Source organism: Chlamydotis macqueenii, chromosome 4 (assembly GCF_036417535.1).
Source record: "Chlamydotis macqueenii isolate bChlMac1 chromosome 4, bChlMac1.mat, whole genome shotgun sequence".
Classification (NCBI taxonomy): domain Eukaryota; kingdom Metazoa; phylum Chordata; class Aves; order Otidiformes; family Otididae; genus Chlamydotis; species Chlamydotis macqueenii.
Window position 1 is genome coordinate 34,307,685 of NC_141559.1, and position 16,606 is coordinate 34,324,290.

The 16,606-nt window shown below is 44.3% G+C and overlaps 1 protein-coding gene across 1 annotated transcript; it reads right to left on the bottom strand.

Moving 5' to 3' along the window:
• Positions 1 to 3,441: 3,441 nt before the first annotated feature.
• LOC147600903 (trypsin inhibitor ClTI-1-like) lies at positions 3,442 to 8,248 on the bottom strand. The gene is made up of 4 exons (XM_086747642.1): positions 8,200 to 8,248; positions 7,799 to 7,836; positions 7,004 to 7,113; positions 3,442 to 3,517 (listed from the first exon to the last, which is right to left on the bottom strand). Exons 1-4 carry the CDS (start codon positions 8,246 to 8,248, stop codon positions 3,442 to 3,444), a joined length of 273 nt encoding a protein of 90 aa, XP_086603768.1.
• Between the last annotated feature and the right edge of the window lie 8,358 nt (positions 8,249 to 16,606).

Below are 16,606 nucleotides of genomic sequence, written 5' to 3' on the forward strand. Positions count from 1 at the left end.
TTATGCATACAAACGATTATTAATAAGAAGTCTTTCGTACATCCGCACTGAGATCACAAAATAAAAAGTGCTTTAAAAGAAAGCAAATGCTGCCGCCTAGGGAGCAAGATGAAATCCACAAATTTAAGGCCTTCATGCTGACTTGTCTCCCACAGGATTCAGACCATAGCTCCCTGTTAGACCTCTCCTTTCTGCAGCTTTAGATAGGTGCTCTCCCATAGACAAGGGTTTTCAACAGCCAGCAATATTTTTTAAGCCTTAAATGTATCAATGGAATCGTGGTGGGTTTGATACATTTCTGTCACACCCAGGAGTACTTCAGGATCCTCAGTCCTGAAAGACTCTGCTAGCAATTCAGGGAGGGTTGTTACCGCCTCTGGTTGAGAAAACCTGCAAATCCTCAAAAGAGTGACTGAAGCAAAGGGGCTGAGCACATCCAAATTGCCCACAACTAAGCTGGGAGCTGGAGTCCAGCTGTCCCAGAAAACACACCTGCAGTGTCTGCTGGGCAACAGTGTGTGGAGACCAGGAAACATTTTTTTTTACCTACATTTCCTGGACAATTTTATTTTAAAAAATATTTCCACAGGAGGAAGAGTTGGGAATTTAATCCATTAAAAAAGCTCTTCTTGTAGCTCAACCAGGAACAAAATAATTCATATCTACCCTTCATTAGCAAAAGCCAATAAGACATCTTATGACCTTCATTTGACCTAGATGGATGGCTGCACATTCTCCTCCCAGTCAGATCAAGACTGTGCTGATCCTGGGGAGCTATAAAATACCATAAAATCCTAATCAAATAAAATATTATCCGCCCATCAGATAGAAAAGAGATCCTTTCATACCTTGTCTCACGATCTGTTTCACTAGCTGTCGTTCAGCTAGTATAATCCCTTGTGAGCCTCATGCAGATACAATAAGCTAATGAGAATGCTTGTCGTAAGGTTTACTGATGTCTGAAGGTTACAGTAACATCCTTCTGAGTTACTGATTTTAAATAGTTCATAAATGCCATGAGTAGATGCCAGTCAACACTTTGAGCAATCAAAGTGAGATATGCATTTTAATGTCTCTGATAAATCAAACATGGTGGTCACCAAGCATTGGTGACTTGTCCTGTACTAGTCAACTTTTAATTTCAAGGAGTCTGGGATTTTATCAATTCCTGTCAGAGCCAGGCATGGCATGACTCAATGCTCTACACCAGTCTCTCTGGCAAGGAGAAATACATCTCTTTGCTCCAGCTAGAAATGTATGTTTAAACAGTTTGAAGAACAGCAAGAAGTATAAAGCACCATTTAAAATGAAACAAGAGAGAGCAAAAGGAAAGTTGGGCAACATAGCTACAGCAACAAACTTTCAGACCTGTTCCATCCAAAAAACACTTTGCCCGGAGGGTGAATAACAGTAAGCCACCTGAAAATAAAAGTCTAATGAAAATAAATTTATAAAAATAAGGAGATTCTGGGCAACTCCTGCTTTCAATTATTCTGTTTATTTATTACAATAAGAAGAACAATATAAAAAGTTTAACAGAAACATAATCTCAAGAGAAAAGAAGTACTTGGTTTTGTGGAAAAGTTAATGCCGCCCACTCCAGGGAGCTCTGGGTACCAAGATGGAGAGGGCTGCTAGATGCAGTTCAGTGTGTCTGTGGCCTCAGCACCTGGGTACTTCACTGGGCTCTGAGCCTGCCCCATCACCTTGCCCTCCAAGTAACACACTCCGGAAACAGGAAGCATGGGAACACAGTCTGGCTTCAAAAACCTCATTTCTGAGTGACTTCCCTGAGCAGCAAAGGCTAGAGTTGCCAGCAGTGAAACCATTAGTTGGATGATGACTTTGGGAACAATTAGATTGTTGTTCAAATTTTGGGCAACTAGAGCACGTGGAAGTCATCAGTGTTGACCCACTGTAGCCACTGATGCAAGACCCACAGGCTGTCTTTCACTCTTTGCCACTTAATTTTGCTGCTTTAGCAATCTGCCATCCAGACAACTTCCTACCACACCTGTAGGTAAAATGGACCTCTAACAGCACCACCGCAGGCAATCGCATTAAATCGCATACTGAAATTCTGAGACATCAACTTTTTGATCTATAGAGGTTCATAAATGCCAAATTGCAGTACAACACTGGGTTTTTGGGTTTTGGTTTTTTTTTAGTTTGGGAAAGGATACAATTATGTTTTACATTCAGCTCTGGAAGGATCCAGTTGACAGCACTGAGGGTCATTTATTTGTGAACATTTATACAGCTAACAGGACTGGAGTTGTTAAAGTTCCCTTGTAAGCACAATTAGTTATCAAAATAGAAATACAAACAGAAACAGCTTATTGTTTCCATCCACTTGCTAATTCATAGCATAGGACACAAGTGCTTTGGCATTTGGCACAATTTGAAGAAGTAAAAATTTCTAGTTCTGGATGTGGAAATGACAGCTGGGAGCACACAGGAACTTTCTCAAATGGATTTGCCACCAATAGAGAAATTGATTTTCCCTCCACAACTGATACCTTGTTGGGAGGCTCCGGTTAGCTTTCTTTTCTGTCCACATACTCCTGTCTCCACATGACAGCTTTAGCCTAAACTTCCAGCCCTCCTGTTGTGCCACACATGACATCCCACCGTCAATGATTAGCCTTTGCATGAAAGAGATGAAAGCAGGCATGTACTGGGAGACAAGGATAGCTTTGACCCTTTAAAGGAACCCTTTAAAGACGGAAGCATTTTTGTTTTTCAAAACCAAAGTCACTGACCTGTAAATGTTCATCAGGCATGAAGTGTGCTGTACATCTCTGCCTGTGCTGCCACTGCCCAGCAAAGCCTGACACAGGCATTGTCCGGGGCCGAGGCTAGAGCAGGCGCCACTTGGCTTGGATCAAAGGTAGAAGCCAAGGTTGCGTGCCCCCTGCCCGTGCCTCCAGCACTCCAAAACAGCCCTTACTTGGGGCAGGAGCAGAGGGTGCCCAGGTCACTGCCCTCGGCTGGCAGAACCTGCAGGCAGGGAGCCAGGGGCAGAGGCTTGGTACGTCAGGCTGCCATCACCAGGCTTTGTTAGCCGCCACAGGAAACCCCTCCGGTGGCTCCCCAGGATCTCAGATCCTCCCAGGAACAACAAGCAGCTGCTGCTGCCAGCACTGCCCACAGTGGAGGTGCTGGGGCCTCCCAGGTTTGCTGTGGGAGTGACACCGGGTACCCATTCATTTCCTTCTCCAAAAAACTGACCTACTGGTATACAGTCAGGACATCTCTTTCTTACCCTATGATCTATCTTGCATGAGAAAATAAATTGCGGTTCAAGTTATAAGTGTATTATGGCTATGTTTATAAACACTTTTTAATACAGGAACAGTATTTTGTTTAAACAGGCAAACTTATTTATTAAGACAGGCTACACAGAAAGTACATTCAAGGCATTGTTGCCATTTGGACTGCCTACATCTGTCTCATTTTCTTGACAGTTGGCTGGCATATTCCGTTCTTGAAAATCTGGACATCCTTCTTATTTTCACTGCAAGTAGAACAAAAATATTTTAGAAGAGAAGCCCTAGACTTGGATTTAACAGAGGCATTTCATAAAGAGGACTCGCTCATGTCTTTCTATGTGTTCAGTTACATGCAGCGATGCATTTAATTGCACCACTTATGGCAAACACTACTGCAAAGTAACTGTGATGCAAAGATTTATGAATCATACACACAGAGCAAGTAACTTACCAGAGACAGCCTCACTTCAGGCTTTGTTACTTGTAAAAACCTGATAAAGCCATCTGCAAATCTGAGAAGTATCAAACCACATGGCAAATCCCGCCATGAGGACTGTGTCCATTACAAAGCACTTAGGCAAGTCAAATGTCACAGTCTCTGAAGTGGGAACCAGTTCTACTGCTTACAAAATTTCCCCCTTTCACTTGGGAATTCAGTGGGAACAGTATGCACCCTGATGCATCTCTGCATCCCAGGCTTCCCCAAAATTTGAGGGTGTGGTTCTCTGAATGCTGGAATTTTCTTTAAGGAAATTTTAGCCAAGTCTCCCTTAGTTTGGGAACATCAGATTTTTTTCTTTAAGTCCCATACATGGTACTTTGGGGTGCTCCAGTTACAAATCTCAGTTTACCAAGCAAGTACAGATACAAAAAGAAAGTGATAGAATCCAAACTGCCCTAGATCTTCAGTTTGCTTCCCTATCTTAATAGAATCAAGCTGGTTTACTCCTCATGAAATTCAAGAGGCTTGCAATTACCCAAAAGCAGGGACAATCTGTACTAATAGTGGTATCAAGGATCTTTTAACCAGAAGGTAGTGGAGCAGATTAGAAATATGAAAGGAAAAATCAAGCTCAGGGGATGTGAAACAGATGTAAAGATGTAAGGAAAAGTTCTGGCAGAAGGACAGCCCTTACACTAAACCCTGCAGCGGCAGCTTAAGCTGCTGCATCTGTTTCCAAAGACGTGCCTGTAGTGCTGCCAGACTAGGTTTAAACTAAGATCAGCTGTTGTCACTGCTACTGGACACAAAGTGGGGAAGAGATGGGAATTGCATTCTAGCACCCATTTTAAAATGGGTTAGATCTAAGCTTTAAAAATAATAAAAAAAAGGTAGGGATGAAGATCAGCTTTGGTCTTACAGTTAACATGGTGCATTGCAGAACCAGGATGGGCAAGGTTGTGCTGCAGCTTTGCTCCAAGTGTTTTATCCTTGTTGTGTTCATGCCAAGTCAAACACTATAGAACAACAACTCCAGACCAAACTAGAAAGCTACTGAGTATGGCAGCTACTGAATTATTAAAGGAAAAAAAATCAGGATAGTATTTGATCAGCTTGTGCTCCTTCAGATCAAAATGCATGTTTCTGAGCATGTAAGATACTAGCAAAAAAGATGGTTAAGACAAAAATCTACCTTGTGTGTGTAACTGGATTAAAGCCCACGTTTCACAGAAAACATGTACATTATGTCTCATACTAATAAGATGTAAGGCCCATCATGGATTACTTAAGGAATTGAGTGAAAATAAACAGATTTGCCTGGAGAACCCTTTGTGCTATGTGCAGTGCTGTATCAGGAATCTGCCATGCACCCATCTGGAATGGAGGGATCATGCCTAAAGATCAAAACGTCCTAGAAATGTAAGGTTGGATCTCAAAGCCCATCATTCTGCTCTGAGAAAGGATCAAATACACTGAGATGCTCTCCTGTCTATATTTCCACAACAATGATTTGCACTCTCTATGTGTGATACTTAGCACTTCTCTTTGACTTCTATTGTACTGATTTCAGTCCATTTCTCCAGATCCCTGGGAATTTTGATACTGTCCTGCACAGATCATTGTATCTCTTGCTATTTTGCAAATTTTTATTGTCTTGTTTTGGATATCCAATTCATTACAAAAATACTGAATTATGTACCACACCTAAAGGAAATACCACTTTATAGCTCTTTCCAGTTTGACTGTAAAACGCTGATCACTGCTTTTAAACCACAGCATTTCAAAAGTGCTGTGACTTCATTCTTTAACAATTTCAGCTAAATAACTATTTGTCTTCTTATGTGAACATCAAGGGGAGCTATGTAAAATACTTTACTCATGTCATGGAGCCACACTTTTGTTGCTTCCTACTCTGCTAAAAAAGTTTCTACTCTTGCCAAAAAAAACTAAATCTCACAGATTTGGTTGGATTATTTCTGACAAATCTGTATCGGCTTTGCTTAATCTGTTTTTTACCTCTGGCTGTCTACAAGTCAGTCTCTTAGTAACTCACTCCAACATCGTCCTAGGCAGCAAAGATGGGTAGGCTTCTAATAGGTAACATGCCAGCACCTCTTTTTGCCCCTTTTCACAGATTATACTGTGTGTGCAATCTGTGCAACACACAAAACCCACATTGATTCCCTGGGTTTTTTTTTCCAGATTGTAGGCTTAGCAATTCTCTTTGCAATTTGTCATTTGCTTGGATAGTTTGTGATGTATTCTCGTGAAAATGCTACCAAACTCTGCAGATCTGCATACCTTTAAACGTACTTTGACACCTTCTTCAAAATATTATTTCTTTATGTGTTCTTTGATACCTTTGATACTTTCCTTATTCTGGCCTATGTTTCCTCTGTCTTGGCAATTTGAATTTTGTAAATTATCTAGTCTCAATTAATCTTTCCCTCAGCCCAAAGTCAGGAATATATTTCAGACTTCCCTTTCTTGAGATCTGTCTATTTGTAATTTTGTAAATGCCTGTCACTGCTGTTGTGCTACTTCCACTTCCTCCCTCTGCTGGAAACAGAAATCCTGTTATTTCATTTATATAAATTCCTTTCACCATCCAATTCAATTCATTAGCAGTTCCTCTCAGTTTGTACTGGGAGGATGCTCTATAGATGTTTCCAGTCCATCGTAATGGGGGGTAACAATGCTCATTAAGTACTGCTTTTGTATGTTTTCAATTTGTTTTAAAAAATGATTAAATTATTAAAGAATAAAATACGCTCTCTCAAATATTAGGAGATCCTTTTCTTGATTTTTAAACAATCTGAATGGCTAAGTAGTATTTTCTCCTAACATCTGGCATTCTTACTGTTCTCTGTGAAAGGAAATATAGGAGACTGGATCTTGAATGTAAACATTATGGAATAAAATCTGCATTTTGGGTGAGATCTTTCATGTTTTCTGATGGGGAGTGTGGAAGAGTCCAGCATTTTATTTAATGGCAACATGGTACTGCATGAACATGACAGGCAACACTCCTCTGAGATGCTTCTCCTTAAGAACTACAAAAGCAAATATTCAATACTCCCAGCTAACTGAAACCAACCTAAGCCGTTTACAGGTACCATGATAAAAGCTGTTGCAAGGGATTGACTGTTGAGAAGACACTGGTAAAACTGCAGTTTAACAGAGTGTGAACGATGCAAAGCCAATAACCTATCAGTTAATTGGGATGTGTGGGTGAATATTTTGCTTGCATATAGGGAAGGGAAAGTTAGGATGTCAGTTAAGTGACTACCTGTTTGAAAGGCAGAGCATACACTCGTTTGAGTAGGTCTCTCCATCGGTCCCACAAACTGGACGGTACTGCCTTGTACATCCAGACACATTATACTTGTGGCAGGCAGGCTGGGGAAGATAGGTACATAAGAAGTCTAAGATAATCTGTTTGAAACAGGCCTCTTGGGCCCTTTCAGATCAGCAGCTTCTGATCTGAGAACTTCTGAAGAATACTGGCACACTTATGCACAGAAAGGAGCGCTCAACAGGAGTTGGCACGGCGTTATCAAGTGCCACATTATCTTTCACGTTCTTATGGGAATTTATCACTTGCGGCTTGGCTTCTACTGCCTAGCATGGCTTCAGCTGTGGTGTCAGGACATAAGCGTGCTAGAAAACACAGCTCCTTCTGACATCTTAACGTCAGAGGGATGGACGGACGGCGAGTCCTTGCAAAGGGCAACCACAGATTGAGCTGGTAAGAGGTGGGAATCGCCAAGGCACGTGTGCTACTGCCCCCAGCAGGCGGGGGGTGGGAACAGCCCCGGGTCTCTCAGCTGTTGGGCATCTCCTGGGGCTGAGCAGGGGTCCCCGAGGGGCGGCCTGGCTCTGGAGGTTTCACCTGCCGTTACCCTCCTCCTCGGGAGGAGCCAGGCCACCCCTCCGGGACCCCTGCTCTGCCCCGCAGCTCTGGAGCCAGGGCCAGGCACTCCTGCCCGGCGTCAGGCCCGGGGCCCTGGGGAAGGGGCCGCCCTGCGCCCGGAGGCCGGGTGGGATCGTCCTTCTCGGGGCCGGCGGGGCGGGCTGCACTCACCGGGAAGCTGGCAACGGCGTCGGAGTAGGAGAGGAGCCCTGTAGAGAACAACTGGCGTTAACGGCGCACGGTCCCGCTTGGATTCCCCCCGCCCCACCCCCCCCGCTTCGCTCCCGGGACCAGCCGGTGTCCGTTACCGGTCCCGGCACCCCCCGACCAGCCGGTGTCCGGCACCGTCCTGTGCCGGTTCCCCACCCTGCCGCCGGATGGCTCATGCCCGTCACCGGCCTAGATTCCGCGCCCGCGCCCCCTAAGCCGGCCAGTGCCCGGTACCGCTTCAGATTTCCTCTTCCTTGCGGATGGGACCGGACGGAGCACGGTACCGACCCGCTTCCCCAGGACCGGCTCGGTCCCCCCGCCTCCCCCAGACCTCCACTGCCCCGGCGCCGTGCGCCCGATACCGGCGAGAACGGCGGGGAGCAGCACCAGGACCGGTGTCGGCACCGCCATGTTCGCCAACGGAGTAACGGCCACAGGCGGGCGCGAGGCGAGGAGAGCGCGGGGGCGCAACGGCCGCGGCGGAGCGCGAGGGGCGCAGCGGGCGGGAGCGCGGGGCGCTGGGGCTGGCGAGCGAGTCCGGGCCGGCCCCGAGCTGTAGGTCCCCGTGGGGTCGCTCATCGCCCCCCCCCACCCCCCCCGCCGCCATTTCCACGGGGAACCCCCAGCATTTCCAGTGGCTGGCAACTGCTGATGCAGAAGCCTTCCCGGCACCACGCTCACAGGATGAAAAGCTTTAAACTCAGGGCCGTGTGGGGCAGCAGCCGAGTGAATGGTGGGTGCCCGGCTGAAATTTCAGCCTTCCCCGGGCCTCCCTCTTTGACTTCGTCTCGACAGAGTTGCCCTTTGATTGCAGAGTGTCTTGGGCAAGAGTAGGAGGATGGAAAACAGGCATGCAGTGCCGTGTGGCTCTTAAGGTCGTTGCCCCCGTCTCGTCATAAAGTGACATGAGGGGGCTTGTGCTGAGCTGTGCGTGCGTTCCTGCCATGAGGAAGAGAAAACCGATGCAGCCCCAGCAGTAAAGCCAACCTGCCTGCATTTGCAGTCGTGGGAATGCAGGCCAGCGGCGGCTGGAAAAGCTTGTCACAGTGTCCTGCCTGGGCGTCTGGGCAGCACGGCTCTCCAAAGAGTATCTCATCTGTTAGCCGCTGATGAGAGTGGTTGGCTTTGCAGAGCCCGGGGGCTAGCTTTACGCAGAGTCTGGCTCTGGAATTGTTTTTATGCAGTTTCCTAAAATCTAGGGTATGGGCTCCTTGTAAAACGTCCTACACTTGTGTATATGAGAGGAATTTAGACCTGTCAAGGATTTTGATACGTCCAATATGAGTACATACGCAGGCATCACACACATCCTTGTCTCTGTGTCAGCCTCCGGGTCCTTCCAAGCACAGCTTTTCTTCATCTTGAGTCACATTTGGGATGTGTATGCAGCAATGATCTATCCTGTCTCTTAAGTATCCGCACACTCCATGTTCTTTGAGTAAAAGCATATCCAGAGCCATCCTATTCTGTAAAGTCATTTTGGAAGTGGTCTGTAATTGTAGATTTAGATCTCTAAATCCTTTTCTTGTCACATTAGCCAATTTCTCCACCTGCCCTGTTAGTTGGTATAACCATTCTCGATTTCTATATATGGCCAAAGGGGTTAACAAGGATTCTAGGGCCCAACCAATTCTGACTCCAGTACTGGGTTCATTCCATTCATCATCACCTTCTTCCGATCTTTTTACTCGTTTTATCCTCAAATTTTCTAAGGGTCCTTTAAAAGGAGCCTTTTTCCAAAGCGGGCATAATGTTGGCATTCTTAAAGTAATTTGCTTTACCTTTCCATCCATAGGTAAATGAGTCGTCCAGGTTCCATCACTCATTGCCCAAACTAAGTGTCCTGGGCTTCGAATGGTAGCTCTCCTGCAACTAAAGAATGTTCCCCTTTTTGGTTTAAATGTTTCTGTCAATTGGAGGTCATTTCTAAGTCCTCTACACAGACAACCATATTTCAGGGCTGCGGCTAAAGGGGGAATCTCCTGAATTGCTACGTCTTTAGTACTACAATCGTATATTTTCTCACATTTCCACCAGGACACTTGACTTTCCTTTTCTCGTCATGTGGTCCCTTTGTCATTTACTAGTGGCCCGGTTGTAAAGATTGAGCCATCCCAAGTAAAACACCAAGAAGTTTTGGCCATATATTGGAATCGAGATAGTATGGACATTGTCCATACTGAGTCCCAACTAATTGTTTCTTTTGCATCACATTTCCATTCCTTAATCGATCGAGTTATATTTCTTGCCATCAAACTGTCATTAATAGGAGGAGGATTCATTAATTTCTCACAATCTGCCCCATGTTCCAAATTAGTCAGATTCATCGTTAGAATTCCCCATGGGATGGACTCACCGACTGCTCTAGGTATGGGTAAACATGCGGTAATTTGTGTTAGATTCTGTAAATTGGCAAATCCCTTGATCAATCCTACCATCAAATTTTCCTCTTGGGATTTCTTTGGAAGGTATATCACCTGTTCATCACCTGTCCCTTTTATCCATTCAGTTTGTGACTCAGTTACAACTTTTGACCAAACTCCCACCAACATTACTCCCCAGATTAGAATCCATTTTCCCAGAGTTTCAGGATAATACTTATGATTAGACATGTCTCAGAGTTAGTTTCAAAGTTTTAGGATCCCTATTTACAACTTGCCAAGGTGTTGGAGCCCTCTTTACTCGGGTATAATGAATCCGTGCATCAGATTCGGCGATCTTAACTGCAGTGAAAGTAGTCAAAAGTACTTGAAAGGGTCCTTTCCAACGTTCCTGGAGAGGTTCAGAAGTCCACGTCTTCACATAGACATTATCGCCTGGTTGGAAATCATGCACTGGATTCTCCAAAGACAGAGGTCTGTTCCAGAGAACCGCATTCCAAAGTGCGGTTAATCTTTTCCCTAAAGAAAGCAGATAAGTATAGACATCTTGTTTCCCTTTCAAATGCATATTCAAATTTGGCTCTGGAGATTCATAAGGTTTCCCATACAATAGCTCATAGGGACTAACTGATGTTCCACTTTTTGGTTGAACCCGAATTCGTAAAAGAGCCAATGGGAGCGCTTCGGGCCATTTCAAATTGGTTTCTTGACATATTTTACTAATTTGCCTTTTCATTGTTTGATTCATCCGCTCCACTTTTCCACTAGACTGTGGTCTCCATGGTGTATGCAAATCCCAGGTAATTCCCAGAATTTTGCTAACACCTTGGACCACCTCTGCAAGAAAATGGGGACCTCTGTCAGAGGAGATTCCAATTGGTACTCCAAATCTCGGGATAATCTCTTGCAGCAACCATTTAATGACTTCTTTTGCCTGATTGGTGCGACAAGGAAAGGCTTCTGGCCATCCTGTAAAAGTATCAACCCCTACCAGAATGTACCGATACCCATTTTGTCGAGGCAATTCTGAAAAATCTATTTGCCAATAGTCTCCTGGCTCTGTTCCTGATTTTAATTTTCCCATTCGAACCTTTTTCTTTACTACTGGATTGTTTTGCAAGCATATCTCACATTTTGCAGTTGTCATCTTAGCCATCTCTAGCATCTTTAATGACAGTACTTGTCTCCTTAATAAAGGCACTAATGCCTCTGCTCCCCAGTGACATTCCTTATGTTTTGTCTGTATTATCTCCCTCATCAACAATGGCGGAATTATTACTTGGCCTGTTGCAGTAACCCACCGCCCTGCTAGATTTTTCTTAGCATTTAATAATTTTCCTAATTTCTCATCTTCTTCTGAATATTTAGGCCTTTCTTTTGGTAGTGTAACGGTTTTAGTAGGAATCACCGCCAACTGCCAGGCATTTCTTTTGGCTATATTTTTAGCTGTCCTGTCTGCTAGCCTGTTCCCTACAGCTTCTTTCGCACTTCCTGATTGATGTGCTTTACAGTGCATGATTGCTACTGCAGTCGGTTTTTGGACTGCTTGCAGCAGATGCAAGATTTCCTCTTTATATTTTAAATCTGATCTTTGCGAGGATAATAATCCTCTCTCTTTCCACAAAATTCCATGGACATGTACCACACCAAATGCGTACTTTGAATCAGTCCAGATGTTCACTCTCTTCCCTTTGCTTAATTCCAAGGCTTTGGTTAAAGCTACCAGTTCTGCTTTCTGAGCTGAGGTGGTGTTGGGTAAAGCATTTGCTTCTATAACAGATTTCTCAGTTGTTACCGCATATCCTGCGTAGCGAGTTCCGTTTTCGACAAAACTGCTACCGTCAGTGTACAATTCCCAGTCCGGATCGTCCAAAGGTACATCCTTCAGATCCTCCCTACTGGAATACACATATTCAATGGTAGCCAGGCAGTCGTGTTCCAGTTGTCCTTCTTCCTGTACTGAACTCAAAAAGACTGCAGGATTAATCAGGTTAGTGGTTTTCAATATTACATCATCCTGTTCCATCAAAACCACTTGATATTTTATCATTCTGCTCGGGGATAACCAATGACCCCCCTTTTGCTCCAACACTGATATCACCACGTGTGGTACATATACCACCATCGTTCTTCCCAAAGTCAATTTTCGAGCCTCCTGTATTAGCATCACAGTAGCTGCAACCGCTCTCAGACAAGCAGGCCAGCCTTTACTTACAAAGTCCAGTTGTTTGGAAAAATATCCCACTGGTCGTTTCCAACTTCCCACCTTCTGAGTCAGCACTCCCAAGGCGATATGTTGTCTTTCGTATACAAACAGCTGGAAGTCTTTGGTCAAATCCGGAAGTCCCAAGGCTGGTGCTGCCATCAAAGCTTGTTTTAAGCTTCGAAAGGCTCTTCGCTGGTCTGGACCCCATTCGAATGGTGGACCTTTAAGAGCTTCATATAATGGCTTAACCAGCAAACCATAGTTCATTATCCACAGCCGACACCACCCAGCCGTTCCCAAAAATGTTCTCAACTCGTGGGTATTCTTTGGCTCCGGAATACTGCAAATTGCTTCTTTGCGATCTGTCCCCAGTTGTCTTTGCCCTTGTGACATTTCAAAACCCAGATATATTACAGTTTGTTTTGCTATCTGAGCTTTAGTCCTGGAAACTTTGTATCCGCTTAGCCCCAGAAAGTTTAAAAGGTCAACAGTTACCTTTATGCACGCTGGTCTTTCTTCTGTCACTATCAGTATGTCGTCTACATACCGTAGAAGTAGATGAGCAGGTTTAGGGCCATCCTGTTTCCACATCTCCAGTTCTTTCGCCAATTGGCTTCCAAAAATTGTTGGACAGTTCTTGAATCCTTGTGGTAATCTGGTCCATGTCAATTGTGTTCTTCGTCCTGTGTGGGGATTCTCCCACTCGAAAGCAAACAACTTTCGACTTTCTTCTTCCAAAGGTATGCAAAAGAAAGCGTCTTTTAAATCAAGCACTGTAAACCATTGATAATTCTCTCCTAAAGCTGTTAGGAGTGTGTATGGGTTGGCTACCACAGGGTGTATATCTTTCACTATCTGATTTATTGCCCTCAAGTCCTGCACTAATCTGTATTCCCCAGATGGCTTTTTCACAGGTAAAATTGGGGTATTCTATTCAGATTCACATTCCTCCAAAATCCCATATTTCAAGAATTTATCAATTAATTTCTTTATCCCCAGTTTACCCTCAGTTTTAATTGGGTACTGCTTCAATCTTACTGGCTTCACATTCTCTTTTAAGTCCACTTTTACAGGTTGTGCTGCTTTAGACTTTCCAGGTACCTCTGTGTTCCAAACTACAGGCATTACAGCATCATCAACGTCTTTCGGAATTTCCTGAATTTGAACCTTTTCTTGAATCATTAATATTTCTCCTGCCTTTGACTCTGGTATCTTTAAAAAAATTTCTCCCCCTTCAAAAACTATTTGTGCATTTAATTCAGATAGCAAATCCCGACCCAGCAAGGGTATTGGGCATTCTGGCACATACAAAAATTCATGTGTAATTGCCAAACTTCAAACTAAGGGGTTGAAGGAATGGTCTATTTTCTTCTTTCCCTGTCGCTCCAACTATGGTTGCGGTTTTATTCCCTAGTTTCCCTTTACAAGTATTCAAAACAGAATACACAGCTCCAGTATCCACTAAGAATTCAACTTTACCATTTCCCAGCTTAATTACAACCAGAGGTTCAGCTGGGTTCCCCTCCGGTCCCCTTCAGTCATCTAAAACCATCATGTTCATAAGCCCTTGCTGATTTGCTTGCAGCTTTGGACATTCCCTTTTCCAGTGTCCCTTCTCTTTACAGTATGCACACTGATTTATTCCTAGAGGTGCATTAGATTCTCGTGTACCAGAGTTTCTAAAATTTCCTTTTCCCCGAACTCGTCCCCTCCCTGCTGCTGCGTTCCCTGTTAAAACAGCAATAAGCCTATAGTCTCTCACCCTTTTCCTCTGTTCTTCCTCTCTCTCCCTGTTATTATAAACTTTCCACGCTCTTTCTAACATTTTAACCAAACTTCTCGAGTCCTCTCCCTCCAATTTTTGGAGCTTTCGTCTTATGTCAGGTTGTGACTGTGCCATAAAAATTAAAGCTAATTGTTGTTCTTCTGCCTCTGTTTCCAATTTTAAATCAGTATATTTTCTAGAGGCTTCTTTCAATCTTTCCATGAATGCAGAAGGCGACTCAGTTTTGTCTTGTTTTATTTCATATAATTTAGGCCAATTCAGGGCTTTTGGCATTGCATGTTTTACTCCATACAGTACCCATTTTTGGTAACGAGTTAGCCTTTCCCGATATACCGGGTCATTCGGATCCCACTGGGGGTCTGCCGAAGGAAAATTCTGTTCCAGTGTTCCTGAGAACGCTCCACCCACACCTGTCGCCTCTGCTTGTGCTTTTCCAACCTTTAAAACCATCTGCTTCTCCGTGCTATCCAACAAATTATCTAGTATCACTTGTAAATAATTCCAATCAGGATCCTGAGTTCTAACAATTGTTTCAACCACTCTCCCTACCTTTTCTGGGTGCTCTCTATAAACCCCTGCTGCCTGTTTCCATGCCATGAGATCTGTGATAGAAAATGGTGTTTTAACGTATACCGGTCCATTTACTCCCACTCCTTGCCTTAAGGGAGCCAGCATCTGGGTTTGCTGACAAGTTCGTCTAGACACCGGAGTATGAACTACTACCTCTGATATTTCATCAGTTTCCTCCCTTGTACTGTCCGGTTCTATTCGCCCTGACTCACTCCTTCCTTGTGAGGAGAGAGACTCCGCTCCCCCCCTTCCCGGTGGGGCTACATCTAAGTCTAATTCCATTTCATCCTCTTTTGGCACCGTACACCTAATGCACCTCTTCCCAATATCACAAGCTGAGCAACAACTCTTAGTTCTCTTAGTTTTCTGATTTTCTGAAGTTAATGCCATCACCAAATTATCTCGACTTATCAACTTACACTCATTCTGCCAATCTGTCCTTTGTCTCAAGTAAAAGAACAAATCCACATACGGCACCTCACTCCATTTACCCTCTCTTCTACAGAACAGCATTAACTGTAAAATAGTATTATAGCTCAAAGTCCCATTAACCGGCCACTTCTCCTGATCTTCTAGGACATATAAAGGCCACCAATGATTGCAATATTCAATCCTTTTACTCCTGCGTAAATCATCATGCAGCTCACTCCAATGTGCCAACAAACATCCTAACGGTGATGTTTTCGGTATCTTTTCATTAAGACTTCCCGTACTATTACTCTTACTCTTAAACAACTTAAACAAGGACATTATAACAAGTAATAAGTATAACGAATATAGCGAATATAGCAAATATAGCGAGGATAGCAAAGATAGCAAGTATAGCAAGTACAGCGAGTATAGCAAGTATACACGTGTATATATACCAGAGTACCAGGTGTTTCCAAAAACCAAATGCCGTATTCCATATATCAGTTACCGTGTTCCGAGACCAAATATGTATCAAATGCCAGATACCAAATAATGCAAATGACAATTGTCCCCAGATACACAAATGTCCAACCCAGCAATAGCTTTCGCTTATGACTTACGGGCAGACGCCTAGGCTCCCAAACCAAACGGGTACCCTCTGAGCCCCAACCCTGCGAAGCTTTCGCTGCGTCTTATGGGCAGGCTATCCAAATTCCAAATAAAAGAAGTGCCTTACCCTAATCCCAGGGGTCTTGCTTCGAGCCCTTCGGTCCGGGGATCGGAGGTTCTCCCCGAGAATCCCTCAGTGCGCGCTGGAGGTCCCGCGATCCCTCGGATCCGTCGAGGTTCAGAAGCGGTGTCCCACCTGGGTCGCCAAAACTGTTACCGAAATCCGGAACAAAACTCCTTAACAGCAATGAGAAGTTCAGAAGCAGGCACTTCTTTATTGCAGCGCTGGGCGCACGGGGGATCGCTCCACCTAGCGTGCGCACCCATTTGATCAACAGCACGGGTTAAATACACATTAATTATACATATTCATTAAATTCCAAGAAATAACAGGCATAAACATAAATTTTCTGAGAAACCATTACATCATTTCCCCACCCACTGGCGCATGCCCAGTCTTTTGAGTCGAGGGTCTTTTGGTGGTCTCGGTGGTCGTCAAAACGCCCCCTCCTCAAATTCGCTGGTCAGACTCCTCCTTGAAATCTCCATATATGGTCTTGAGAACAGGTCGCGATGCTCCTTGGTTTTCCTGGCTCCAAAGTGATGGCTCAGGGCCCATTTCTGCAGGTGGGGTTTGGGGGTGTTTGGGACTTACCGTTGTATTAAAGATACGCTAGGCTAGCTTCTAACAAATGTCTATTATAAGATCTCTAGGGTCCCACTCCCTATGCGGCTACAGTTCTACA